The 27,522-nt window shown below is 42.9% G+C and overlaps 2 protein-coding genes across 2 annotated transcripts; both read left to right on the plus strand.

Annotated features, from left to right (window-relative positions):
- Nucleotides 1-3,891: 3,891 nt before the first annotated feature.
- Nucleotides 3,892-5,984, plus strand: LOC105997599 (pulmonary surfactant-associated protein A-like). The gene is made up of 4 exons (XM_013032078.1): nucleotides 3,892-4,063; nucleotides 4,277-4,396; nucleotides 5,092-5,169; nucleotides 5,608-5,984. Exons 1-4 carry the CDS (start codon nucleotides 3,892-3,894, stop codon nucleotides 5,982-5,984), a joined length of 747 nt encoding a protein of 248 aa, XP_012887532.1.
- Nucleotides 5,985-21,319: 15,335 nt separating this feature from the next.
- On the plus strand, nucleotides 21,320-26,378 carry LOC105997596 (mannose-binding protein A-like). Its single transcript, XM_013032074.1, has 5 exons — nucleotides 21,320-21,403; nucleotides 23,214-23,377; nucleotides 23,763-23,861; nucleotides 25,226-25,300; nucleotides 25,918-26,378. Exons 2-5 carry the CDS (start codon nucleotides 23,224-23,226, stop codon nucleotides 26,292-26,294), a joined length of 705 nt encoding a protein of 234 aa, XP_012887528.1. The 5' UTR covers nucleotides 21,320-21,403; nucleotides 23,214-23,223; the 3' UTR covers nucleotides 26,295-26,378.
- Nucleotides 26,379-27,522: the final 1,144 nt, after the last annotated feature.

The raw sequence follows: 27,522 nt of genomic DNA on the forward strand, positions 1-27,522 counted from the left end.
TGGTTCCTCAGTGTTGGAGGGGGCTCTTGGCCGTGAATCCGCCCTTTCCCGCATATCATCTGCAGTAAGGCTGGGCATCTGCTGAATGGCTGACTTAAGTGACTGAAGTTGAATGCAAGGCCAGGTGCCAATGGCTCACAGCCAGTAATCCTAATTATTCAGGAGGCTGAGATCTGAGGATTGCAGTTGGAAGTCAGCTGGACAGGAAAATCTATGAGATCCTTATCTTCAATTAAAACACCAGAAAATCAAAAGTGGTACTGTGGCTCAAAGTGATAGAGCAGGGCTGGGAAGTTGGCTCAGTGGGAGAGTGCTTGCCTCACATGCATGAGGCCCTGGGTTCAATTCTTCAGCACCCCATAAGCAGAAAATAGCCAGAAGTGGCACTGTGGCTCAAGTGGTAGGGCCCTAGCCTTGAGCTGAAGAGCTGAGGGACTAGCACCCAGGCCCAGAGTTCAGGCCCCATGAACAAAAAAAAAAAAAAAAAACGTGGTAGGACATAGCCTTCCGTGAATGAGTGGAAGTGCATGACCTTCTGGGAACCAGTGAAGGGGTGTGTTCTGAGCAGAAGGGGTGTGGCCTGTAGTGTGTTCTGAGCATAAGGGGGTATGGCCTATAGTCCTTGACAAATTTGCTGTCATAAAAACACAGTTCTAATGCATTAAGAATAAAGGGACCACAAATAAAGGTCATAGATAAGTGAAAAATAGCTGCAGTGCCAAATTATTAAACCCGTAGTAGGAAATGCACAAATAGAAATAAACAAATGTAATGGGTTACCCAGCTGCACTTACATTTCAATAAATACCAAGTTTTAAAATGCAATGTATGTTTTTTTTGACAAACTGATGGCAAGAACTAGAAAGAAGAAAGAGAGAGGGAGAGAAGGGAAGGAGGAAAAGGAAAGGAAAGGGAAAAAAGGAAAAGAAAGGAGAGATAATAAAAAGGAATAAACTCTTTACAGAATTCCAAAGAACTTCCCCCACAAAATAGTCACTATTCACAAAAGAAAAATACCAGAATTCTGGCCTTCACCAAATGGTCAGTCCACACAGGTCGTATTGTGCCACCTGATAGAATGGGGCAAGCACATATCCCCACTTTCATGCCATTTCAACCAATGTTGCCAGATCTGAATCAAATCAAGAGTACTACATCAGAAATAAAAGACAAGTGGAAAGATATACTAAAGAATTCACCTGTAACTTCTCAAAAGTGTTCAGACTGTGCAAGCCTGGAAACAGAAATATTACATTTGAGGACATTAAAGAGACACTACTGGATCCTTTTACTATGAGGGAGGTTGTTTGGTTGAATGTGTATATGTGTGTGTGTGTGTGTGTGTGTGTGTGTGTGTGTGTGCATGCGTGTGTGCGTGTACCAGTACTAAGGTTTGACTCAGGGTCTTACACTTTTGCTCAGCTTTGTCACTGATAGCTGGCCATCTACTACTTGAGCCACATCTCTATTTTAGGCTTTTTGCTTATTATTTAGTCTCCCAGATTTGCCTATCCAGGCTGACTTCAAACCTCAATGCACAGAACTCACCCTCTTGAGTAACTTGGATGACAGGTGTGAGCCACCATTGCCAGCTCATATTTGGTGAATTTTGTATAGGAACTGAAAGTTTCTTGGAGACACTGTACCGTGATAATTTCTTGATTTTGGTGGTTGGTTTGTGGTCATACAAGAAAATGTATTTATATTTTAAACACATGAAAGTATTTAGAGTGATTAAATCTCAAGTTGGCAACCTACTCGGTTTTACCCAGTGTGGGAGCTCAACTCAGTCTCCTTTGTGACAGGTAGGTGATCAGCCACTGAGTTTCATACCCAGCCCTGAGCACTTCTTTTTTTTTTTTTAAAATACTATACTGCACCTTTTCTGTAATTTTTGGTATCATTTCAAAATAATAAAAAGAAAAAAAAGTGAAAAAATTGCATAACCTAAGTCAGGTGAGGTGGCTCATTCCCCAAAAATCTCAGCTTTGAGGACTGAAGCACAAGGATCACAAGTTTAAGGTCAGCCTGGACTACATAAGGAGATTCTAGTTCAGCAAGTAAATAAAAAAGTAAAATAAAAAAAGTAAATATAAAAATATAAAAGTAAAATAAAAAGTTCAACAAGTAAATGAAAAATGTTATATAAAAACCCGATCAGAGCCACGTAAATACTAAAGTGGCAGCTCCAGGCTGAAACAAAGTATGTCTGCCTTCCAAGGAAAACCTTTCCTTGGGCCTGTGGACATCCCAGCTGCTCTTCTCCCATTTTTCACCTGAAGATGGTGCTGTTTCTCCACTTATCCCAGCCCTACACTGGCTCGGCTGTGCACGCGTGGATCCCAGATGTGGCCCAGAACCCACCGTAGGGACATGCGGCAAACAGCACCAAAAGAGCTGAAAACACTCAGAACTCTGATGGCTTCCTATTGGTTCCCTTCCCTAGCCCCCACACTCCTTTAGGAATTCAAAATTCTTCACCTACAAGGGAGCACGGGTGGGGATTCTTCTTGGTTCCCTGTGACTGTTGTCTACAATTAGAGATTCTTAGTCAAGTGGCTTTGAATGGGGAATCTCATCAATCAGGGTTTCACACACCATTTGACAACTTAATCACCATTGAAGGTTATGGAGCATCATCAATGGCCCAAACTAGAAAGTGTTGCCATCCTGGAACCATCCAGGCCTGTCCTGCCTCCCTGCGACTGAACCTACCAAGGCAGAAGATAGAACATGACACCTGTCATTCTGCTTACCAATTCAGCTGTAGCCTCCAGAGATGAAAAGGCCTGAGGTTCGATGGTAAGCCAGGTCCTAAATGGCAGATCACGTGCTCCAGCCTGGTCAAACTGACCACATTGAACTTGAACAACTTCAACTGTGGCCACTACGTTGTCTGGGACTGAACCAGGAGCCAAAATAGACTTCCACTGGTTCCTGATTATAGACTACCATCTATCATTAGTGTGAAGCTTGCTGTGAATAACACAGGTATCCTTCACCAGAGAGAGATTTCCCTTCCTGCACACCTGGAATTTCCCTTCGCAGGTTCTGGATTCCCCTCAAATTCCTTAAGTGCTCTTAGTGTTGAGTGCTAGATGAGGAAATGAGCTATGTAAACAAGATGGCTGCTTCCTGCCAGGCCCTCCCTGAGCCCTTGTGACAGGGAGGGGAGGAAGCCTAGCAGCCCACATACCTATAAATGGTGCAGCCCACTGCCCCAATATGACTCAGAGGCCGAGAGTCCCACAGCCTGCAGGCTCTTTGTATGGGTGAGCTCAGCCCCCAGCCCCGGGTGTTCTTCATGGGTGGGTTTCCACAGTAAGATCCAGCCTAGGAGCCACAGGCCTCACCAAGGGCCAGGCGAGAGAGAAGGAGACGCCCTCATCATTGATCCTTTGGGTTGGGGAAAGGCTATGGACCTTGATCATCTGTTCAACTCTGGTCAACTCTTAAAATCTCAAAGGAGGGTGCAAGTTCAGAGAGTGAGTACCCCCATCCCGCCTCAGGACAGACAGTCCTAATAGACTTGTCTCCATAGTGCAGCAGCTTCAGCAGAGGTCAGAGAAGTACAGTGACTTCCTTAGGGCCCCAGAGTGAGGCCCTAACAAAAGGAAGAGCTCTTTACTCTGCTCCTCACCTCCCCTGGAATGACAAAACCTCAATCTGGTGAGATCATCCATGAGACCAAGTTAGATACCAGACGATGCTGGAGATGTCTTCCCCAGAGCTTTTGTCTGGATCTGCCTGGCCTTTATACCCTGTCACATTCCCAAGTCCTGACAAAAACACAGCTGGATGACGGGTTAGAGACAGAGAGATTTGAAAAAGCTTCCCTTGGGCTAATGGGGGCCCTTTCCTTCTGCAGGAGCAGCAGCAGGAGCAGGAGCCATGTCCCTGTGCTCCTTGGCCCTCATGTTCATCTTGACAACGGTTTCTGGTATCATGTGCAATGGGACGGAGGTCTGTATCGGAAGTGCGGGCATTCCTGGTACTCCTGGAACCCATGGGCTGCCCGGCAGGGATGGGAGAGATGGTATCAAAGGAGACCCAGGACCTCCAGGTACTGTGTGGGAAACCCTCTCTTCACCAAGGGACATAGATCCATCTTCACAAGGCCCCTCATCAGTTCAGGGCTTAGTTGGTTGGGTGGGGCTTGGTGGGAGTTTCTGGGAGCCTTTACGCGGGACTATCATGTCACAGTGCTCACAGAGTGGTAGATGACTCATCCCAGATGATAGTGGAGGTTCACACCTGTGTCTCCTTCTCTCTGCAGGCCCCATGGGTCCTCCTGGAGGAATGCCAGGTCTCCCTGGGCGTGACGGGCTCGTAGGGGCCCCTGGTGCCCCTGGAGAGCATGGAGAAAAGGGGGAGCCTGGTGAGAGGGGCCCTCCAGGTAAGCAGGCCTTAAGAGGGGCAAATAGGCAGGGGTGATGTAGCCTCATCATCTACATCAGGGATGAAGCAGTGGAGTTGCCCAGGGTGTAGTGCTAAGTAAGATAATGTGAGCCTGGGAAGAGGAAGCAGTGGTATCTGGGTAATGCAGTCACAATTCAGGGATGGACAAACTGTAGGAAGTGCTCCATGCATCATGACTTGTTGATGGAGAGACCCAGGTACCAGATAGGGAAAGAAAGACTGTGCTGGGAGGTGGCCAGAGATGTCTTCCTGGGCTCTGGGGCCATTCTGAAAGGTACACAGGGTTGTGCAGACCTGAGGTTCAGACAGAGGAAGTGATTGGGAAGCCAACATCACAGTGGAGCTCCAGGTCTCTGAGAAGTTCACCAGGAGCGTGCAGAGACCATTATGGTGGAGGGTGGGGAGAACACCACATCCACAGGTCAAAAGAGCTCCCAGAGATGGACAGGGGGAGACCTTCAAGCGATATAGCAGGAAAGAAGAGGAGGAAGGAGCTGAACAGGTGCAAGACTATAATAAAAGATGGGTGCCTAGGGACAGTGGAAGCACTCAGCTTTGTAGAGCCTTGGATGTGGGTTTGTATTAAAGGATGGAGTTCTAGGCTTGCAGCTGGTTACACAGCTGTTTGGCATAAGTAAGGATCTTTGACTCAGCCTGAGGTTCCCTCCACAGGGATTCCAGCTTATCTGGACGAGGAGCTCCAAACAGACCTCTATGAGCTCAGACATAAAGCCCAGCAGCTAATGGGAGGTAAGGGGATGCATGCACTGGGAATTCATGGAGTAGAGGTCTCTCTAAGATTCCATCAGCACCAGCCTCCAGAACCTAGAGGCCTGACAAGTGTGGACATGTTGGCCATGGAGGAAACAAGGAGATTTTCCTTTTCCTAGTGTCTCTACTGACCCAGAGGAGACAGAAGTGAGCATGGATTTGTTCCCAAATCCTATCCTGGGAGCATATTCTTTGCTTATCTTGCCTTCTGTTGAATTCCAGAAAATTGGACTCCTTCTCACAATACTTGCTGATTACATGAATGAATGAATGATGAATGGATGGATAGATGGATGGATAAGAGCAGAGAGGAATTTAGAAAATGAGGATTGAAAGAGGAAGGGAAGGCGTAGATGGCCTGAGTGAGTGACACAGAGACAGAGGTTGGTAGCCTGACCCAGACTTCTCTGGTTTTAGTCCTCCGCTTGCAGGGTTCTGTGTTGGCAGTGGGAGAGAAGGTCTTCTCCACCAGTGGGCAGTCGGCCAACTTTGATGCTATTAGAGAGATGTGTGCCAGAGCAGGTGGTGACATTGCTGTCCCAAGGAGTTCAGAGGAAAACGCAGCCATCGCCAGCCTTGTGAAGAAATACAACATTTATGCCTACCTGGGCCTGGATGCGGGGCCCGCCCCTGGAGATTTCCATTACCTAGATGGGGCTCCTGTAAACTTCACTAGCTGGTACCCAGGGGAACCCAGGGGTCGGGGCAAAGAGAAGTGCGTGGAGATGTACACTGATGGGACATGGAATGATAAGAACTGTCTGCAGTACCGACTGGCCATCTGTGAGTTTTGAGCAGGTACTTAGCCCACAAGAGAGATGGGATCCTACCTGGCCTTTCAGCCTCCAGCTCCAGGGTCCTTTTGGTCTGTAAGATGCTGCAGATTCTTTTAACCAAATTTGCTCCTGGCTATTAGAGCTAGAGGCATCCTTATTCCCTTCATTCCACAGATGGGCCTGACTCTCTCCCTCATGATCATTAAAACATCTTCACATTCCTTTGACAACTGAGCACCCACCCAAGGCAGTCACTGCCAACCTTGACCTTTGGTAGGAGATGGAGATTCTGCTTCCATCCTTTATTTCTAGATGGTGGCCTTGAGGTATCAGGAAGAAAAGGTCCTCCAACCACCTAGTCTTCCTCTGTAGTCTATTCCTATCCTGTTACATCAAGATTTAGCAGTCTTGGTTAACATGGTGGCAGACAGAGAGTCTTCGGGGGAACTTTAATGTACAGAGCTAAGCGTCAATGCAGGACGATTCAGTACCAGGATATCTCTAGGACAAAGTTGGTCTCCATGAGGTTTCTATGATCTCCATAAGGGCCACAGTACACTGCTGGTGAACTCAGCCCCACTGATTGATATACACAATTTACCTTGAGTTCTGAGGTACCAACTCAGCCTCCTGACCTAACAACAGGCAGCCTAGAACACTAAGAAGAGATCCTCCTGCTCTAGAGCTTTCTTGCTAAAGCACACATTCCCCACCCACTTCAGAGCTTCCAGAGTCATTCACACCACTAACCCCACCATTTGCAGTCTCCTCCCATCAATCTGTTCAATCTGACATTTCATTGTAAGCAGCTATTTGGGTCTTAGAATATGTCTTGGAGTGGGTTAGGTACCCTGTGACTCTTGGGGGTTATTTTACCCAAACCTCTTTCTTCATCTTTGAAATGGAAATAAAATAACATTGCAGCTACAATTATTCTCCGATTACACTACTTACCAAGATGAATATCATAATCACTACTACAAAGTGATTGTTTTTATAGAAACCACATCCAATCCCCTGGGCAGGAAGTTCTGAAACTTCCACTTCAGAAACTTCTGCCTTGGGACCTGTATTATTGTTTAGGTGAAGATGCACATATGAAGGTTAAGGGAAGTAGATGTTAGTTGGGCACCTGTAATCCTACCTACTCAGGAGGCTGAAATCTGAGGATGGAGGTTCAAAATTAGCCTGGGCAGAAAACTCTGTGGGGTTCTTATCTCCAGTTAACCAGCAAAAATACAAAAGTAGAAGTGTGGTTAAAGTGGTAGAATGCCAAACTTAAGCAAGAAAGCCAAACAAAAGACATTAAGAAAAATGTGAAATATTTTGAGAGAAAATGGCAGAGGCTGGATTCAAATCCATTTGCCCTCATACTCATCCCCAGCAAAAGCTGAGTGGACATAAGAAGGAGAAGGTCGATGAGGTTCCATTGTTTTGCTTCCAAGAAATGTCCCATTTCTGTACTCTGTAAGTCCAAGTAGTTTTGGCTCCGAGTCCTTGCCTCAAGAATGGAAAATCCTAAGCCAGGCACTAGTGGCTCACACCTGTAATTCTAGCTGCTCAGGAGGCTGAGAACCGAGGATCATGATTTCAAGCCAGCCCAGGCAGAAAAGTCAGTGAGACTCTTGTCTCTAATTAGCTACCCAAACTACTAGAAGTTGAACAGCTGGCTTTTAAATGTAATCCCTGGAATCTCAGAGATCTTAATGACAAAACTAGAAGACAGAATAATTTTCTTGGGATGTATCTTTAATCAGTACCAAATACTTCACATTTGACAGGTCTGGGAAGGACATGTATGAAGAAATTGTGATCTTTTATTAGTTTAAGTGAGCTTCAGGTTTTAAGTGTGTACATATCTGAAGTGAAACTTTTAATAAAACCTGTGATAGGTCAGTGAGTTGATTTGTTTTTTTGCTGTTGAACTGACCTTGCATTCCTGAACTATATCTTCTTGGTCTAATGACTGATAATATCATCACATTTACTCTGTGCCAGGGACTCTACTTGCATTACCACATTAGTCTATAAATGCTATTATTCTCCCCAGTGGCAAATAAGATTGAAGTACTTAAAAGTTAAAGTGATTTTCCAAAGATCACACAGGAAGTCAGATTCTAAAGACTTTGCTATTAGCCATCAGTGCATTGTTAGACTTTAAGATAAAATAAAATTTTAAAATAAATACATGTATGTCAGGAAAATTTGTGAGACTCTTATCTTCAACAAATTACTCAGAAAAAGCCAAGAGTGGAGCTGTAGCTCAAATGAGAGAGTACTAGCCTTGAGCAAAAGAAGCTCAGGAATAGCACCCAGGCCCTGAGTGCAAGCCCCAGGACTGGTACATCATAATAAACAAACAAATAAATAAAAATGTGTATAGCATCTCTACTTATAAGATATATTTTCTAAGAGCTTTCTTTCTTTTTTTCTATCTTCGTCCATTCTGATTTATATATTTAGATAATCACTTTAAATTTTTATAGTACAAGCTATGTATTTGAGGGAATATTCATTTATCTCTTCTCTGAAAAGCTGATAAAAGAAAAATCTCACCTCCCAACCATTTTCTTGGCCAGGTGTTGTTGGTTCTCATGTATGATCTTAGCTAACTAGGAGGCTTAGATCTGGAAGATAGTGGTTTGAGACCAGCAAAGGCAGAAAAGTTTACTGGACTCTTAGGTCCAAAATAATAGCAAAAAATAGGACTGTAGCATTGCTCAAATGGCAGAAGCCAGCCAAGCAAGAATGAGGCCCAGAATTCAAACCCTAATGCTGTCCCCTCAAAAAATAACATCTTTCAATAAAGATGTCTGATACACTTTTGCTTCCATGTCTGGCATGTATTACTAATGATAAATCACTCATTCTAAAACTTCTTGGGCCAGCTTGAGTTATTCTAAATTGCCTTCTACTATCTATGTTATCTAGTTTTCAAACATACCACTATAAAATATGTTGCTATAAAATCAGTTGTACATAGTAGTATTATCTTATGCTGTTAATCCTGTCTATAGGCTGGGCACTGGTACCTCACGCCTGTAATCCTAGCTACTCAGAAGGCTGAGATCTGAGGATTACAGTTCAAAGCCACCCGGAGAAGAAAAGTCCCTGTGAGACTCTGACTTTTAGTTAACCACTCATAAACCAGAAGTGGAGCTGAAGTTCAAAGTGGTTGAGTGCTAGCCTTGAACAAAAAATTCAGGGACAGTGACCAGGCTCTGAGTTCAAGTCCCAGTGGATTTCCAAAAAAAACCTCTTGTATAAGTATAGTTAAATATATTCTGATATACTGAACACTGATGTCAAAACTTCTCTATCAGTATACACTTCATCATCCTTTCTGACTTAACCTATTTTTTCTATTTTTCTGTTAATCACTGATCTCATATCAGCCAGATCATGCGTAACAGATACATACAACCATGTTGAGTTTTCTCTCTTGCTCCGGGTTTTCTAGTGTGATAAGGCTTTGTCTGATCTCAGCTGAGCTTGCGTGATCTCAGATGTGGGATTAGCCTCCCTTGCCAGAATTCTTGTCTGTTCCTGTTTTTTTTTGTTTTGTTCTTTTTTCTTCTTCTTCTTCTTTTGGACAGTTGTGGGGCTAGAACTTGGGCCTGGGAGCTGTCCCTGAGCTCTTTTGCTCAGGGCCAGTGCTCTGTTACTTTGAGCCACAGCCCCACTTTTCTGTCTGTTCTTCATCATGCAGTTATCCCCAATATTGGTGGCTAACAGGGATGTATTTCTCCCCATGATTGGGAAAGAAACACAAGAGGCTATTTTTTTTTTAAACTCTGAGTGCTCTTGAAATTCCTGTTCCCTTCCGATTCATTCCTGGTCACAAAGCCAAGCCAAATATCACAGGGGCTGGGTATTTGCTCCTCATGCTAACTATTTTAGCAGAGAGTGTGGGTACCTAACTCTATAATTAGAAGGAAGCAAAGAAACAGTAAGCAATGGTTTAAAGTACTATAGTCATATATGCCAAATATTATGAGAGTTAACCAGTTTTTATTTCATTGGTAGTTATTTCTTTATTCATTAATTTAATTTGGATCTATTTATTAATTACTCCCTCTTTTTAAGTATACAGTCTGTCTTTGTTATCTATGCAAGAGTGATTTTGAGATCAAATGCTCAAATCCTTTACATACAATGGTATCATGCTCCCCTCGAACCTATACACATCTGCAGCATACTTCAAACCACCCCTAGATTGTTCACAACACTTAATGTTATATAAATAGTTGTGGTACTGTTTAGGAAGTTATGACAGGAAAAAAGTCTATAGACACCTAGCACAGAAATAATCACCATAGTCCTAACTATAATTTTTTATCTGTAGTGGGTTGAATTGGCAGATGCAGAACCAGATATGAAGGATTGGTAGATTAATTAATTGATTGTGTAGAACACTCAGCCCTTAGTGGACCATCTCTGAGGCTCCTTGTTTCTGTCAACTATCACTCTGATTATTTCCTCCTATGCTTGGTGATTGTTATAAGGTGAATGTAAACTCAAACTCTATCAGAGAATTTTAAGATGTCTGGGTTATTGGCAAGGGTCTCTGTTACTTTTATGTCTCCACAGTCCATTATGTTGTGACAATGTGGGACACCTAAAACACAATTCTTAGGGGAGGAGTGGGGGGGGGAGATGGGAGGGCAGGGATGGTAAAGGGAAACAAAGGAGGAGGCAACAATGCTTGATAAAAAAAAGTACTCATTACCTTGCTCATGTAATTGTAACCCCTGTGTACAGTATTTTCACAATAAAAAAACTTATTAATAAAAACCACAATTCTTCTTGGCATAAATAATACATTTCAATGATGATGATGATGATGTTATTAGTAATATCAGCATAAATCCAAACTCAAATCCTACATCTGTAAGTAAACAGACCTACAGATAGGTTGAGAGAATCTTCAACCCTACTGAATCAAAGTTTTTTAAATCTTTTAAAATTTTTTTTCTTTTAATTTTAAGCCAGGGTCTTGTTATATAGCCTAACCAAGTCTTGCACTCTCAATCCTCCTGTCTCAGCCTCCTGAGTACTGGGATTATAGGCATGTGCTACAGTACCTGGTCAGATCAAGACCTTATTATTGTTGCTTTGTTCTCCCATCCTTAACTCCCCCTCCCCATCCATACTTTCTCTTAGGCTATAGCATGTATAGGGGCCTGGTTTTATGTATATCTCATTAGACTGTTTTAGATCCCCACTTTTAGGGAAAATCTGTCTGTTTGCTATAAGGATTGTCCTTTGAGCTCATGGACCTTGAACAAGTTATATTAATAGCATTAGGAAACACAGGCCTTAGAGGGGTGTTTTAATAAAGGGGGCCCCTCTTGGTGCCTGGCAAGCTTGGCAGGCCCTGACTATACATGGACTGATTGCCTTTGCAAAGCCAAACTGCCAATCATAAGACAGAAGCCAAGGGAAGTGGCCTAGCCTTATACCCCACAAGGGAGAAAACAAACCTCTTGAGTTGTTTGTGCGATTAAAGTGATTTGAAGAGTGAGTGTGAATTTGGAAGAAGGCTGGCATCCAGTATCACATCAGGGACTTGGGCTTAGACTTGATCAGGCTGTAATGATAAACCTGAACACTCCTGTAAACCCAGGCCTGGAGGACCCATGGCCTGGCCAGATGTTTGCCCTGCTCCAAGCATCCCCTTTCCTTAGTCTCCCATCAGCTCCTTGTTGTGTGCCGGGCCCTGTGGTGTATCCTGGGAACAAGGAAGTGAATTGAACATAATTCCTGCCCAAGGAAAGTAACAGAGAGAAGCCAAGAAGGCTGCCCTGAGGGTGTGATGCTGAAGAGTACATTTGTTATATAACCCTTTCATACATGTGTGTGTGTGTGTGTGTGTGTGTGTGCATGCGTACCTGTGCGTGTGCACGCACGCACATACACAAACACATGTGCTGGTCCTGGGGCTTGAACTCAGGGCCTGGCCACTGCCCCTCAGCTCTTTTTTTGTTCAAGGCTAGAAATCTACCATTGGATCCATAGCTCCAGTTCTGGTTTTTTGTTAGTTAACTAATGATAAGAGTCTCACAGGCTTTTCTACCCTGGCTGGCTTTGAACCATGACCCTCAGGTCTCAGCTTTCTGAGTAGCTAGGATTTCAAGTGTGGACCATAGCACCTGGCCACAACCATTTCTTGAGCACTGTCAGGTTGTAGGCATTTGCTGGCAGGCATACACCAGCTAGGGATAAGATCCCTGTTCTCAGGAAGTTCTCATTTTAAAAGGGTGGGGCAATCAATAAGTCAGCAAACAGAATAATTACGTATAGAAACAAGTACTAGGCAAAAACTTAAATCAGGCCCAGAGTTCAGGCCCAACCACTGACTATATATATATATATATATATATATATATGTGTGTGTGTGTGTGTGTGTATGTCTATATATACATATATATACACACATACATATATAAGTATATATACATATATACATACATATATATAAGTGCTTAGTAAAGCTGTCTTTTTCTCTTTGTGTGTCTGTTTCCTCTCTCTCTCTCTCTCTCTCTCTCTCTCTCTCTCTCTCTCCCTTTCTTATTATGCTGGTCCTGGGGCATGAACTCAGGGCCTGGGCAATGACACTAAGTATTTTTCTTCAAGGCTAATGGTCTGCCACTTAACCACAGCTCCACTTATGACTTTTTGGTGGTTAATTGGAGCATAGAAGTCTCACAAACTTTTCTGCCAGCAGTCCTCAGATCTCAGCCTCCTGAGTAACTAAGATTAGAAGCATGAGCCACCGGTGTTTGGCTCCCCTTTCTCTTATACTATTTAAGCTGAAACTTAAATGACAACAACCAGCAGTACAAGGATAGGGGGACCGCACTGGGCAGAGAGATCAACACTGCAAAATCTACATTTAGCTCTGACTTAAATTATTAACAATGAGTTCTTTTTTTTTTTTACTGTGAAAATAGAGTACAGAAGGGTTACAATTATATGGGCAAGGTAATGAGTACATTTCTTATCAAGCATTGTTGCCTCCAACTTTGTTTCCCCATACCATCCATTCCCATATCCCTCCCTCCCCGCCAAAGTTGTAAAGTTTGTTTTGTGACATAACATCTTGTACATCTCATTGTTACAAGGGGTCCACCTGTATCATTATTTAAACAATTTGGTTTTTCCCTTCCCCTCCACAAATTATACCAAAATCAAATACAGTGAAAACAGGGGTTATACCATGGGGGAGGAAAATACAAAGTAAAAAAGAAATCATTATAAATATGTTAGAAACAATAGTAAGAAAGAAAAAACATTTGAGTTCTTATCTTGGGATTCATTTTGTCTAACATCAACTTACCTGACTCTTTCTGCTTGTCTCTGACATATATTAGTTATTGCAAATAAGGGCAACTATGGGACCTATGTTTCTTTGGGCCTGGCTTATTTTGGGCCTGGCTTACTTCACTTAATATAATTTTTTTCCAAGTCTTTCCATTTCCTAACAAATGGGGCAATGTCATTCTTTCTGATGGAGGCATAGAATTCCATTGTGTATATGGGTTGGTTCCATATCTTAGCTATGGTAAATAATGCTGCAATAAACATAATTGTGCTGGTAGCTTTTGTATGGTCTTGTTTGTGATCATTTGGGTAAATGCCCAAAAGTGGGATTGCTGGGTCATAGGGGAGCTCTATGTGGAGTCTTTTGAGGAACCTCCATACTACTTTCCAAAGTGGTTGAACAAGTTTACACTCCCACCAACAATGCAGTAAGGTTCCCTTCTGTCCACATCCCCTCCAGCATCTGTTGTTATTAGAGTTCTTGATTATAGCCATTCTAGCTGGGGTGAGGTGGTATCTCAATGTTGTTTTGATTTGCATTTCTTTTATGGCTAGGGAGTTTGAGCATTTCTTCCTGTGTCTATTGGCCATTCTTTCCTCTTCAGAGAAGTTTCTCTTTAAGTCTTTAGCCCACTTATTTATTGGGCAGTTGTTTCTTCGAGGATTTGTTGTTGGGGGATTTCATTTTTTGAGTTCCAGATATATTTTAGATATGAGACCCTAGTTAGTTGTATGGCTAGTGAAGATCTTCTCCCAATCAGTGGGCTTTCTATTGATCCTGCTAGCTATGTCCTTTGCCATGCAGAAGCTCTGCAATTTCATGCAATCCCATTTGTCCAACCTTTCTTTGATTTGTTGTGTTTCTGGGCTTCTATTAAGAAAATTTCAGCCTGTACCAAGGAGACCTAAGGTTTCTCCTATTCCATCCTGTAATATTTTCAGAGTGTCTGCTTTGACTCTGAGGTCTTTGATCCATTTAGAGTTGATTCTGGTACAGGGTGATATATAAGGATCTAGCTTTAGTTTTCTACAAGTGATTAACCAATTTCGCCAACACCATTTACTGAAGAGGCTGTCTTTCTTCCATTCTATGTTTTTAGGTCCCTTATCAAAGATTAGATGGCTATAGGTCTGTGGGTTCATTTCTGGGTGTTCCATTCTATTCCATTGGTCCTGAGGTCTGTTCTTGTGCCAGTACCAAGCTGTTTTGATTACTATGGCTTTGTAGTAGGGTTTGAAATTTGGTATTGATATTCCTCCAGCAGTGTTCTTTCCGTTGAGGAGCATTTTGCTCTTTGGGGTCTTTTATTGTTCCATATGAATTTTTGGATTGCCTCTTCTATTTCCTTGAAGAATGAGGTTGGAATATTGGTAGGTATCACATTGAATTTGTAGATAGCCTTGGGAAGTGTTGCCATTTTCACTATGTTGATCCTTCCAATCCAGGAGCATGGGAGGTTTTGCCACTTTCTAAGTTCTGTTTTGATTTCCTTTTTCAGGTTTTTAAAGTTTTCATCATAGAGGTCATTCACTTCTTTGGTTAAGTCAATTCCTAAATATTTCATTTTTTGTGGGGCTATTACAAATGGAGTTGATTTCCTGATTTCAGCCAGACTTTTCTCATTGTTGGCATACAGGAAAGCCATTGATTTTTGAGGGTTAATTTTATACCCTGCTATTTTGCCAAAGTTTTGAATCAGCTTGTGTAATTTGGGAGTGGTGTCCGTGGGATTCTTTAAATACAAAATCATGTCATCTGCAAAGAGGGAGAGTTTGAATTCATCTTTCCCTATTTGGATCCCTTTTATGTTTGCATCTTGTCTTATTGCTGTAGCTAGGCATTCTAACACTAAATTGAAGAGAAGTGGAGAGAGTGGACATCCTTGTCTCCTTCATGAGTTAAAAGGAAATGGCTTTAGATTTTCACCATTAAGTGTAATGCTGGGTTTAAGTTTGTCATATACAGCCCTTATTGTATTGAGGAATGTTCCATGGATTCCTAATTTTTCCAGAACCTTCATAATAAAGGGGTGTTGGATCTTGCCAAATGCTTTTTCTGCATCTATTGAGATAACCATGTGGTTCTTATCCTTGCTCTTGTTGATGTAATGAATTATATTAATTGATTTGTGTATATTGAACTAGCTTTGCATCCTTGAAATGAATCCTGTTTGATCATGGTGTATGATTTTTTTGGATGAATTGTTGAAATCGATTGGCCAAAATGTTGTTGAGAAGTTTTGCATCAATGTTGATCAAAGAAATGGGTCTATAGTTCTCTTTCTTTGATGAGTCCCTTCCTGGTTTTGGATGAGGGTTATGATGGCTTCATGGAAAGAGTTTTGTAGTGAACTTTCTCTTTCAATTTCATTGAAGAGTTACAGGAGTATTGGTGAGAGCTCTGCTTTGAAGGCCTTGTAGAATTCCACTGTAAATCCATCTGGTCCTGGGCTTTTCTTAAATGGGAGGTCTCTTATTGCTGTTTTAATTTCAATGCTTGATATGGGCCTGCTAAGACGGTTTAACTCATCTTGGTTTAGTTTCAGCATGATATTTTCTAGGAAAAGGTCCATTTCTGCCAAGTTCTCAAACTTATTAGCATAAAGGTTTGAGAAGTATTCCCTTATAATGTTCTGAGTCTTGGTTGTTTCTGTGGTGATGTTTCTATTCTCATCTCTGACTTTATTTATTTGGGTCTATTGTTTTTTTTCTGATAAGATTTGCTAAAGGCCTGTCAATTTTGTTAATTTTTTCGAAGAACCAACTCTTTGTTTTGTTGATTCTTTCTATGGTTTTTTTGGATTCTAATTCATTTAATTCTTTTTTTTTAATTGTGAAAATGCCAACAGAGGGGTTACAATTACATAGGCAAGATAATGAGTACATTTCTTGTCAAGCATTTTTGCCTCCTCTTCTGTTTCCCCTTCCCATCTCTTCCCATCTCCCTCCCTCTCCCCTACCCCCCCTCCCCCAGCCAAAGTTGTAAAGTTCGTTTTTCAACTTAACGTCTTGTACATCTCATTGTTGCAGTGGGTCCACCTGTATCCCTATAATTCATTTAATTCTGATTTAATTTTAATGTTTTCTTTCCATCTTCTGGCTGGGGTTTATCTTGCTGCTCTTTTTCGAGGAGATTCAGATGTCTCATTAAATTGTTGGTTTCAGATCTCTCCAATTTGTTGATGTAGGAACTCAGAGCTATAAACTTGCCTCTGAGTACTGCCTTTGCTGTGTCCCAGAGGAGCTGGTAATTTGTGTGTTCATTTTTGTTGAATAGCATGAACATTTTAATTTCCTTTCTAATCTCTTCCATGACCCACTGGTGATTCAACAGTGTGTTGTTCAGCCTCCATGTTTTACAGGACTTTCTTGAGTGGCTTTTGGTGTAGAGTTCTAATTTTATTCCCTTGTGGTCTGAGAGAATGCAAAGTATAACTTCACTGTTTCTGAATTTGGACAAGTTTGCTTTGTGACCTAAAATGTGGTCTTTTTTGGAAAATGTTCCATGTGCTTCTGAGAAAAATGTGTATTCTTATGCTGCTGGGTGAAATATTGGTAGATGTCTGTTAAATCTAGTTGATCTATGCAGTTGTTTAGATCTGTGGTTTCTCTGTTGAGTTTTTGCCTAGTTGATCTGTCTAGTGGGGATAGTGGTATGTTAAAGTTTCCAACAATTAATGTCTTTGAATCTAAGTGAGATTTGAGGGAAAGTAGTGTTTCTTGGATAAATTTGGGTGCTCCATTGTTTGGCGAATAGATATTTAGAATTGTAATATCCTCCTGAAGGATAGATCCTTTAATTAGTATGTAGCGACCTTCTTTATCTCTTTTCACTAATTTTAATTTGAAGTCTATTTTATCTGATATTAGGATTGCAACTCCCACCTGTTTATGGGGGCTGTTTGCTTGGTAGATTTTGTTCCAGCCTTTCACTTTCAAACTATGTTTGTTTTTATGGGCAAGGTGTGACTCCTGAAGGCAACAGATAGAAGGATCTTGCTTTTTAATCCAACTAGACAGTCTATGTCTCTTAATTGGAGAGTTAAATCCGTTAATGTTGAGAGTTAGGACTGAGAGGTATTTGGAAGTTCCTGCCATGTTATCCACCTTCTTGGGGGCTGTGACAAATGGGTTCTTCCTATGGTTCTTGGATTCTCAGTTTGGATGCAGTTTCTTGGCCTTTATTGTGGTCTTGTTGGTTTTCTATGTTTAGGACATATTTAAGTATCTTTTGGAGGGCTGTTTTGGTGGAGATATATTGTTTCAGTTTCTCTTTGCTATAGGTTTTTATTTGGCCTTCAGTTATGAAGGAGAGTTTAGCTGGGTACAGTATTCTTGGATGATAGTTTTTTGTTTTTAGGGCATGGCATACATCATTCCAGGCTCTTCTTGCTTTAATTGTCTCTGCTGAGAAATCTGAGGTGATTCTAATTGGTTTCCCTTTATAGGTGATTGATCTTTTCTCCTTGACAGCTTTAAGGATCTTTTCCTTGGCCTGAATTGATCCTGTGTGGATTATAATGTGACTGTAGGAGTCCTGTTCTGGTCTGGTCTATTTGGAGTTCTAAAAGCTTCTTGTATCTGAATAGGCCTATCTTTTTGCATGTTTGGGAAGTTCTGCTAGGATACTGTTAAACAAATTTCCTAGACTTCTGTCTCTAGGTACTCCTCCACACCCATTATCCTCAGATTAGGCCTTCTGATGGTGTCTTCCAAATGTTGAATAGATCTATCGTATTTCTTGGATTTGTCTTGGATAGTTGTATGTTCTTTCTCTATAATATCTAGGCTGTCTTCAATCCCCGAGATTCGATCTTCTGCATGTTCTAACCTACTTTCAAGGCTTTCTACTTTGTTTTTTATTTCTTTTCCTTCTAATTGGTCAGCTTTGATGGCTTCAAATTCTTTGTTGGAGCATTTTTTAGATCTTGTACGAACTTCTTTACTTCCTTAATTTGGTGTTCCGTGTTTACTCTCAAATCACTTAGCTGATTGGTTATGGTTTCTTTGGACTCCCATTCCTTGTGTCTGGCTCCATTCAGCATTCCCTTTGTGGTCTCCCTCTCCATCTGAATTCTTTCAGCTGTCTGTTTATGGATTCCATAAATGCTTCTATTGATCTTTGTCTATTATCATCCTGCTCTTGCAATTCTTGTGTTACTCTTTGATTAGCTTCCTCACGTTCACACAATTCCTGCAGTTCTCTTTGACTATTCTCAGCCTGCTCATGCAATTCCTGTGTTTCTCTGTGTCTGTTGTCAACCTGCTCATGTAATTCCTGTCTTTCTCTTTGACTGTTCTCACCCTGCTCACGCAATTCCTTTATTTCTCTTTGACTGTTCTCAACCTGCTCACACAATTCCTGTATTAATCTTTGAGTAGCTTCCTCATGCTCATGAGATTCCTGCATTAATCTTTGGTTTGCCTGCTCTCTCTCTCTATCACACTCACACTGAGTCCTTTGCAAGTTTTCAATCTTTTCATTCACCATGTTTACCATTACTGTTTGTAGAGCTTTTGGGGAACTCTCCTCTGGATTATTCATTAACTGTTCTGTCACCTGATTATCATTAGTGGGAGTTGAGATACCCGGACTTGCCATTTTTCTTGTGTTTTTCCTGCTTATTCTGCCCATTTGGTATGAAAGTAACACCAATTTCGTGCTAGAACACTATTTTAAGGCAAGCATCAACCAGAGTCTTGTAGTTGCACAGTCAAAATGGCTGCAGATACAATCTAGTTCAACAGATACAATCTATTCAACATCAAACAACTATGGATTAACAGGCTAAGAATAGCAAAGAAGAATTTGGCAAATCAGAAATTATTAGGTTTAGGGAGAAATATGGGGAAAAATAGGATTAGAGGGATGTGGAGAAGTAAAAGGAGAGAGAGGGAAATGGATTGGACAGAATGATAGGAGAGAGATTTTTTAAAAAATGGAAAAACAAAAATTTAAATTTAAAAGTGAAACTCTTAAAATTATGTAAGTATAAAGAAATGATATTGGGAGAAGAAAAGGATAGGATGAGAGGAGGGGAGGGATAGAAAGGAGACATGAAAAACTAAAAAATAAAAATCCTTAAAGTTAGTTACTTTTATATAGGCATAAAGAGATAATACTGCTATTAAAGAAGTTAAGCCTAAGAAGTTGTGAATTGAGTAATAAATTTCTGGATTAAATATGTACACAATGGGGGATAAGGTCTAATAATCAACAATGGGTATATATCTGGGGATGAGCAGAACAGCAATTAAGTCACACAAAAAAGAAAGAGAAAAAATGAAAAGAATAAAAAGAAAGAGCAAAAGGTCAGAAGAGATTTAAAACACACACACACATATACACGTAAAATAAAAATTATGAGAGAAAAAAAGATGAATAGAAAACAATTTAAATTTTTTTTAAAAGGTACAAAGAGTTCTTTGATTTTTGGGGGGGGGGGAATGGGAAGATCCTGTATCTCCCCTGTGTCCATAACCAATCTCTTGGTGCAATCTCTGGTCTGCTTGTGGTTTTTGGTTTTCCTGTGGCTTGATTGGTTTCTTAAGTCAGTTTGTTTGAGCAGGCAGAAAAACGCTTTGGGTTACCCAGGATTTTGTAATCCTCCTTCCAGGTTAGTTCAGTGGGAGGGAGATCTGCTTTGAGTATCACAAAAGAGGGAGATGGCTGTTTCCTCTAGTTTGGAGATGCTGTGATGAGGCTAGGTTCTGGATAGGGTTGAGCCCTTTCAGCAAATAGTAGCTTTTCCCTGAGATGCTAGCTCCTGAGACACTCACAAGAGCCCAGCCTAGAGTCGTTCTCTGGGTTTCTGTTTACTGAATTTCAATTGTTTAGGCTGCTGTAGGGAGGGGCAGCCTCTGGCTCTGTTTACCCACTGAAGAAAGTCACTCCTCTGGGGATGGAGCTTTCTCTGCCTGGGCGGGGTGACTTTCCCATGGGTGGAGCTGAGCCTGGCAGGTTAGGTCAGGTTCCTGCGACCTGCTAAATGACTTTTTTTGTTATCTTCCAAGGCCTGAGGTGGAGCTAGCTGCTCAGCTGGGCCTTTGTCAGTATCAAAGATGGAGATCTCTGGTGATAGGGGAGGGGTAGCCTTCCCACCTCTGCTCCCTGAGAAGGAGTGGGGATGTCAGGGTTCTACTCATGCCAGAGTCTTGGTTCCTGGGCCGTCTCTGGTCTGTGATCTTCAGGATGAAGATGTCTGCTCTTTGTCAGTTCTTGCTGGTGTTGAGTAGAATCTGTTCGCCTGCTGTGTCTGGCGCCTTTGTCCCAGACTCTCTCTGTTGTAGGTAGGGTGACTACGGCCACCACCATTGCTGCCACAGTTGCCACAGCCACAGCTACGGGCAAGTGCTCAGATCTGTCTCTTTGCCTGGATTTTCCCTTTCTGGCCAAACTCTCTGTACTGTGATGGCACACTTGGTGTGATTCTCTAGCCTAGGACTGTTCACTGGAACACTAAAACTGCTTTCTATGTGAGAGTTTGTTTAGCTTCCAGCTTCTCCTCTGCCATCTTCCTCCGAACCAACGATGAGTTCTTCTTCTGTGTCTAGCACCGTGCCACATCCAAGGAAGACATTTGACAAATATTTTGAATGGGAAGGAAGAATGAGATGACCCAAGGTTGTGAGCCTTAATCTCCTCACCCTAGCCTTCTAGGAAATGAAACATAAATGGAGAGGTTGGGTAATCTTGACAACTGACAGAGCCATGCATTCTGTGCATGAGTTCATGTGTGTGTGTACCAGTAAGCATATTTGTCTGGTACAACTTATACATATATTTCTTTTGGAATAAGTGCTGAGAACCTGACATTGTATAGGACCAGAGTGACTAGGCTGTCAATTTGGCTGTATGAGAGGGGGCAGTCCAAGGAGGGATTTAGCGTAAGTGGAGAGCTATTGCTGTGTTGCAACCCCACCAGCAGCCTTGGAGAGCTGCCTAGTTATGGCCATTCTAAGGATGGTTGTTGATTAATCTGGGTTTGAAGTCCATTCCAGTGTGGTCCCTTGTCACCAGGCTAATTGGACTTGATGTTGGAGACATCTTCCAGACACCTAGGCTGAAGAGCCAGCTTCTCCATCACTACTTTTGTGCTACACAGACACCTTCGGTAAGTCATTTTGGAGGAATTGGGGTGGGGGTGGTGCCTGGGCTGTGAGTTTGACCACTTGGCTTGAACTTGATAAGTCCCAGGCAGAAGCATTAGAGGGTGGTGTCAGCTGGGTCTCTGTTTCTCTCTGATCTAAAGCAGCTGTATCCTTCATGGTCCACTTGACAATGAAGTAGTCTTTCCAAAGGGAGGATCTTTCCAAAAGATTAGACTAGAAATGATAGATATGTGGCCTTTAGTACCATCACAAGAGGGTTTTATTTAAGAGACAAAGAGGGAAATGGAGAAGGTTATGTTCCCAGGATATCCTCATAGATGGTCATTACTCACTGAGTCCAGGATTCGGGGGGGAGGGGGTAAAGAGGAGCCAACAGGCAGGTTAGACTAGTGCAGGCACAGTAGTGTGAATCAAGGGCCAGGGATGTGGAGATCCAAGGCTGGAGCAGAGCAGAGAGAAAGAGATCTGAGGCCAGGGAGGTCTGGCCTGCCAAGATATCCTACAGAAAGGCCCACCTCCAGACAGGGTGACCAGCAACCTGAGGGCTGCCTGAATCAGGATATAGGTATCACACAGTGAGGGTTCTTGCATGGTGCCTGCCAGGCCTGGGTGAGGAAACTCCAAGATGCTGGGTAGTTTTGCCTGGAAGAACTGGCTTCTGAGTGGGAAATTTCAAACCAAGAGATACCTCTGGATAGTACCAGTGACCAAAGTTTCCAGAATCCTGCCTCAGGAAATATCTGGAGCCTCCAGGAAGTTCCTGTCACAACACAAAGACATTGGGCAAGATGGCAGGTGCACTGCTGGGGAAAGAGCTCTGTGGATAGATTGTGTATTCCAGCACATAAAACAGGGTTGTTTTTAAAGGAGAAGAACACAAAAGGGCAATGCCCAGGTGCATCTGATCATATAAAATAATGTTTATCAAAATGAACTCCAGATATTGGAAAGTTTTTTTTTTGTCCTTTGTTGCTGATCTCTTTTCTTTTTGTCTTGTTTGTAAGTTTATCTGTCTTTGGGTGGATAAGGGGGAGGTCACAGAAAAAGAGAGACAAAGGGTGAACATATGCAGCAGTGATACTCAGTAGACACTATGTTAAAAATAAACTACACAACTTGTAGGTGGGAATTGGGGAGGGAAAATCTAGGAGAGCTCAAGGGAAGGAGTAACATCATCCCAAAATAAATGTACTCATTACCTTGACTTACATAACTATAACCCTTCTGTAAATTGCCTTTATAATAACAATAAAAAGTTTTTTTTAAGCAAGGGGTTTTATTTACAATGGAAGAATGAGTATTGTAAATCAAGTCTTGCCAACAGATTTATCTTGGGTCCTCTGTTTATGGTTTGGGCCTACCTCCAGGGCCCATAGGAAAAAGAAGTTGAGGATTGGGGTCTTGTGGCCATGAAAGGGAGCTAAGACCCAGAGCAGCAACAGACAGCTCACATAAGCAGTGCAGTTTCTGTGCCAGGCCACCTGGAACAGGACTTAGTTTTTAACTTTTAGTCTATGGGACCACAAGAAATAGAATATTGAACCACTAAGTCTTGTGTCCACAGGGGCTCATGGTCCCAGGGAGAAACAGGAACTATTCCTCTCACATCTTCCTTGATTTCCTAAACTAACTCCTGTCTTCACAGTGGTTGGTCTCCGTGGTGGCCTGGGAGCCATTCAGAGCCAAGGAGTGTGATATGTGATACTCTCAGTGTAACAGTCTCAGCACAAGGTATAGAGCACCACAGATGGTATCAAGTGTTACCTGGGCAAAATGAGATGGAATTGCTTTCTTCCACATTCCCCACTCAAGGTCAAGGACCATGTTCCTCCTGATTTCACTTCTCCTGTGTGCACTGAAGGTATCCTCCTTAGAGCTGACCACCTGTGAGGATGCCCAGAAGGTCTCTGTGCTCACCTGTGGCAGCCCAGGCCGAGATGGTCGAGATGGAGCTAAAGGAGACAAAGGAGATCCAGGTACAGTGTTGGCAGCTCCAGATTCCTAACCTTTACCAAGAAGGAGTTGTTTTGTGTGGAATGGAGCTTAGAGGCCTGGTGGATGGGAAGTGGGGGGGCGGGCAGAAAGGGGAATGGTCAGCTGTCATTGTTTTGAGGGCAAGCCCACTCAGAATAAATCAACCTTTAGATCTCCAGGTCCCATATTTCCACCTAGGATTCAGTGATGTGTAAGCAATTGTTCCTCTGGCTGGATCTTCCAGGTAGGGAAGGGAGAAGAAGAACTTTTCCTCTCCAAGTCTCCTTGGCTGATAGTTGGAGACTGTGGGAGTCAAGTGTTGAGATTCTAGAGAAAAAGAAGGAGCAATAGCCAATGGAAGACAATGTTTCCTTTGTCTTCCAACAGGTGAGGGGCTCCGGGGCTTACAGGGCCCGCCAGGAAAATTAGGGCCTCCTGGACCTTCAGGAGCAAGAGGCCCAAAAGGAGACCCTGGAGACAGCTTTGGTAAGAAGGTCACCTCAGTGCATTTGGTGTGTGGGGACTGGAGGGTAGGTAGCAGGTACCCTAGGTCCTGCAGCTTCACTGGAGCTTCCTGACCCAGTGTCACGTGGGGCCTGGAAGGGTTCCTCTGGATGCAAAGAGCAGACTTTCAGACACAGAAGGGCCACTCCCTTATCAGGCCTAGAAGGAGATGGACCCTGGTTTTTCTTCTGCTGAAGAGTCTGCTTTGCAGCTCTAGGCTGGGGAAGAAATGGGCCCTTTCAGGAGATGCTCTTTATCGGTTTGTTACCAGAGTGGCATGAATATAATCAGCCTCATACAACTTCTGGGTAACTTTGTTCAGAATAAAATAGGCAAATTCAGTAAAGTAAAAGATGTTATTAAACTTGAGGGATGGGTGGGGTTTAGATATATGTAGGCAGGGGTGGGGGAGAAGAATGATAGAAGAGTTGGCATTGCCCAAGATGCATTGTACTCATAAATTGACATGTTGAACTGAAAAAATAAAATAATAAAACAAATTCAGCCTAGCTACTTAGGAGTCTGAGATCTGAGCATCCTAGTTCAAAGTCAGCTTGTGCAGAAAAGTCCATGAAACTCTTATTTCCAATGAGCCAGCAAAGATCTGGAAGTAGACGTATGGCTCAAATGGTAGAGATCCAATCTTAAGTGAAAAGGTCAGCCAAGAGTTCAAGGCCCTGTGTTCAAGCCCCAGTACTGGTACACAAAAAAAATTACTAACATTTATCTCCCAATCCATCAAAATAATTTTTAAAATGAAAGAATTTTCCTGAGCTGCAAAAAAGTCACAAAGAAATATTTTCCAAAAAAAGGTCATTAATGGGCATTTTTGTATAAATCACTATGATATCACAATATTTAACCACTATGGGAAGGAGTAACATTTTCCAAAAAAAGTTTTCATTACCTGTCTTATGAAATGGTAACCCCTCTGTACATCACCTTTATAGTAACATGTTTAAAATACAGTTTATCATTTTAAAAATTAGTTAACCACTACAAAAAGAACTGTAATCACACTGGGCTCTAGTAGCTCAATCCTGTAATCCTCGCTACTCAGGAGGCTGAGATCTGAGGATCATCAGCCTGGGCAGTAAAGTCTGTGAGACTCTTATCTCCCATTAGCAAACAGAAAAAGCCAGAAGAGGCACTGTGGCTCAAATGGTAGATTGCTGGCCTTAAGCAAAAGTTGCTCAGGGACAAGGTCTAGGCCCAGAGTTCAAGCCTAGGGACTGGCAAAAAAAAATTACTATTATTATTAATTACTTTGTACAAAATGCTCTTCTCTTTAACGTCTGCTCTTCACTAAAATACCTTCTCCCCCCTTGCCCCCCGCCACTTGACAGTTGCCCAAACTAAGCTGGATGCTTTAGAGAAGGAAATACACAAGCTAAAGTCAGAACTGGACCGTGTTAAAAAATGTAAGTGTTTCTTCTGCCCCTGTAATGGTTTTCCTGACTCTCGTGGTGTTGTTCCATGATCTAGGGGTAGGGGAAAGAGAAGAAGAGAGCTAACCTTATGAATACAGGTACTGCACACACTATATACAGGACCTCAGCAGGGATGGCATCATCTTACTATACGATACCATCCATCTTCTCACCAACTCTATCTGTGGTGCTTACACTTACGTTATTTACAGGTAAGAAAAGAAGCTCAGGGGATGTAGGTAACACCTTCTGCACCATTCAGCTAGCAAGGAGCAGAAAGAAAGTCGAATGGAGGTCTGTTGTCTCTCCTTCTCCAGCCACAGTTCTCAAGTAGCTCTTGGTGCTTCTTCCTCTCCTGCTGCCCAAGCAGCAGTAGTGAGGCCCCGGAATGTCTTCGTGTGTTCTGGCAGGTTTTAGCGGAGGTGGAGCTGGAGGGAGGGATATCCCAGGAGAGTCAGGCTGTCTGCCAGGGCTGGCGATGCCCGCCTTGGGTCTGCAGCCAAGGGCTACCTTCTTCCTAGGCTGTGTACCCTGATGGGGAGATTCTCATTACTGTCCTCACCTGGCCTTCAGACCCATCAGTTCTATCTTGTCTTTGTGATTTTCAGTGCAAGCCTTCTCTCTGGGCAAAATGCCTGAGAAGAAATTCTACGTGACCAATGGTAAGAAGGTGCCTTTCACCAAAGCCAAGTTTCTGTGCACAGAGCTGGGGGCCACTGTGGCTGTCCCCAAGAATGCTGAGGAGAACAGGGCCATTCAAAGTGTGGCCAAAGACGCTACCTTCCTGGGCATCACAGATGAGGAGGTGGAAGGCACATTCACCTATGTGACAGGTGGCGGGAGGCTTGTCTACAGCAACTGGAAAGAGAACGAGCCAAATGACTACGGCTCAGGGGAAGACTGTGTGTGCATGAGAGTGGACGGGCTCTGGAATGACATCTCCTGCACAACCTCCTTGAACTTTGTCTGTGAATTCCCAGCCTGAGGAGACAGCTTATTGCTGCTCTTCTCCCTGGGTCTATACTAAGCGATCTGCTGCCACTTGTAAAGAGAATCCACTGCTGGTTTTCCTGTGTGTGTGAGTGTTCAGTCATTGCTAGGTGAGGAGATGGAGGGAGATACATCAGATTGTGGGCTGAAGAAATCAGGAGAAGCTGAAGGTAGGCAAGGATCTGGCCCAGCAGGGGCCAGATCTAGAAACACAGTACCGAGCCAGAGTCAACCAAGGGAGGGCCACGATAAACTCTCTCCTTTGACCTCGAGGATGCTGTGGCTCACCAGGGGAGAACAAAGATGGACCACGTCGGTGTCAGAGTGGGCAGTCCAGCTCAGCCACAAAGGCATCCAGTCCTTTTCTCTAAAAATTCCCGTTAGCAGATGACAAACTCTCCTGGGCCCAGGCTTCTTCCTGCCATGGCTGCCATGCCTATAGTTTCTGGTGTGTGTGTGTGTGTGTGTGTGTGTGTGTGTGTGTGTGTGTGTGTGTGTGTGTACCTCCCCAGAGCTCCTCTCTACCTGGCAGTGTCCTACACAGCAATGTTAAGTTCTAAAGGATCCCCTCCCCCTGCCAAAGCAGCTGTGGACTGTGTTTCGTCATTTGGTGATCTTGAGGGCAATGGGGAGCTTTTTCTTCCTGCTAATTTTAGGAAACTGATATGAGATCAGGGTGTAAGTATATAGCAGAGGGGAAAGCAGTGAACAGGTGGGGTGTGCCCTTCTCCCCACCTCCCCATGATCCAGGCTGCCCTCCCTTCCCAGCTCTGTCACCTCCTCCTCCCACATGGGTCAGGGGGTCCAGCACTCACAGGAGGCCAACCTTCTCCTCAAAAGTGAGCTTTACATTCTCAATTATTTGGCACCAACAGTCAGCCATGGAGAGCCCCCTCCTGGGCAGGGTTCTGTGCTGTCTTCATTATAGCCCTGCTCAGGTTTTCAATCATCTCAGAGTGAGTTGCTAGGAGTCCACAGAGTCATGCAGGATGAATTCTAGCCCCATTCACAATAAGATGTCAGGAAACATTTTATGAATGGCTAAGGGCCACTCTCACAAGTAAGAAGCTTTCATTAACCTGCATTTTCTGTTGTACTTCTCTTTGGATCTGAACTAGCAGGAAAAGCACTCTGTAGGTAATATGTGCTTTGGTGAATACTTGTTGAATGGATGCTTCCAAAAATTACAAATGGATGGACAGGTTGAAATGGAGGTCTGGTGG

The sequence above is a fragment of the Dipodomys ordii genome, unplaced genomic scaffold (genome assembly GCF_000151885.1).
Source record: "Dipodomys ordii isolate 6190 unplaced genomic scaffold, Dord_2.0 Scaffold148, whole genome shotgun sequence".
NCBI lineage: Eukaryota > Metazoa > Chordata > Mammalia > Rodentia > Heteromyidae > Dipodomys > Dipodomys ordii.

Bases quoted from the DNA above. Each gene is read 5' to 3' on its own strand.
- LOC105997596 (XM_013032074.1), top strand. From the start codon at position 23,224: ATGTTCCTCCTGATTTCACTTCTCCTGTGTGCACTGAAGGTATCCTCC. The intron at 23,378-23,762 runs GTACAGTGTTGG...GTCTTCCAACAG, and splicing joins AGGAGACAAAGGAGATCCAG to GTGAGGGGCTCCGGGGCTTA. The intron at 23,862-25,225 runs GTAAGAAGGTCA...GCCACTTGACAG, and splicing joins AGACCCTGGAGACAGCTTTG to TTGCCCAAACTAAGCTGGAT.
- LOC105997599 (XM_013032078.1), top strand. From the start codon at position 3,892: ATGTCCCTGTGCTCCTTGGCCCTCATGTTCATCTTGACAACGGTTTCT. The intron at 4,064-4,276 runs GTACTGTGTGGG...TTCTCTCTGCAG, and splicing joins AGGAGACCCAGGACCTCCAG to GCCCCATGGGTCCTCCTGGA. The intron at 4,397-5,091 runs GTAAGCAGGCCT...TTCCCTCCACAG, and splicing joins TGGTGAGAGGGGCCCTCCAG to GGATTCCAGCTTATCTGGAC.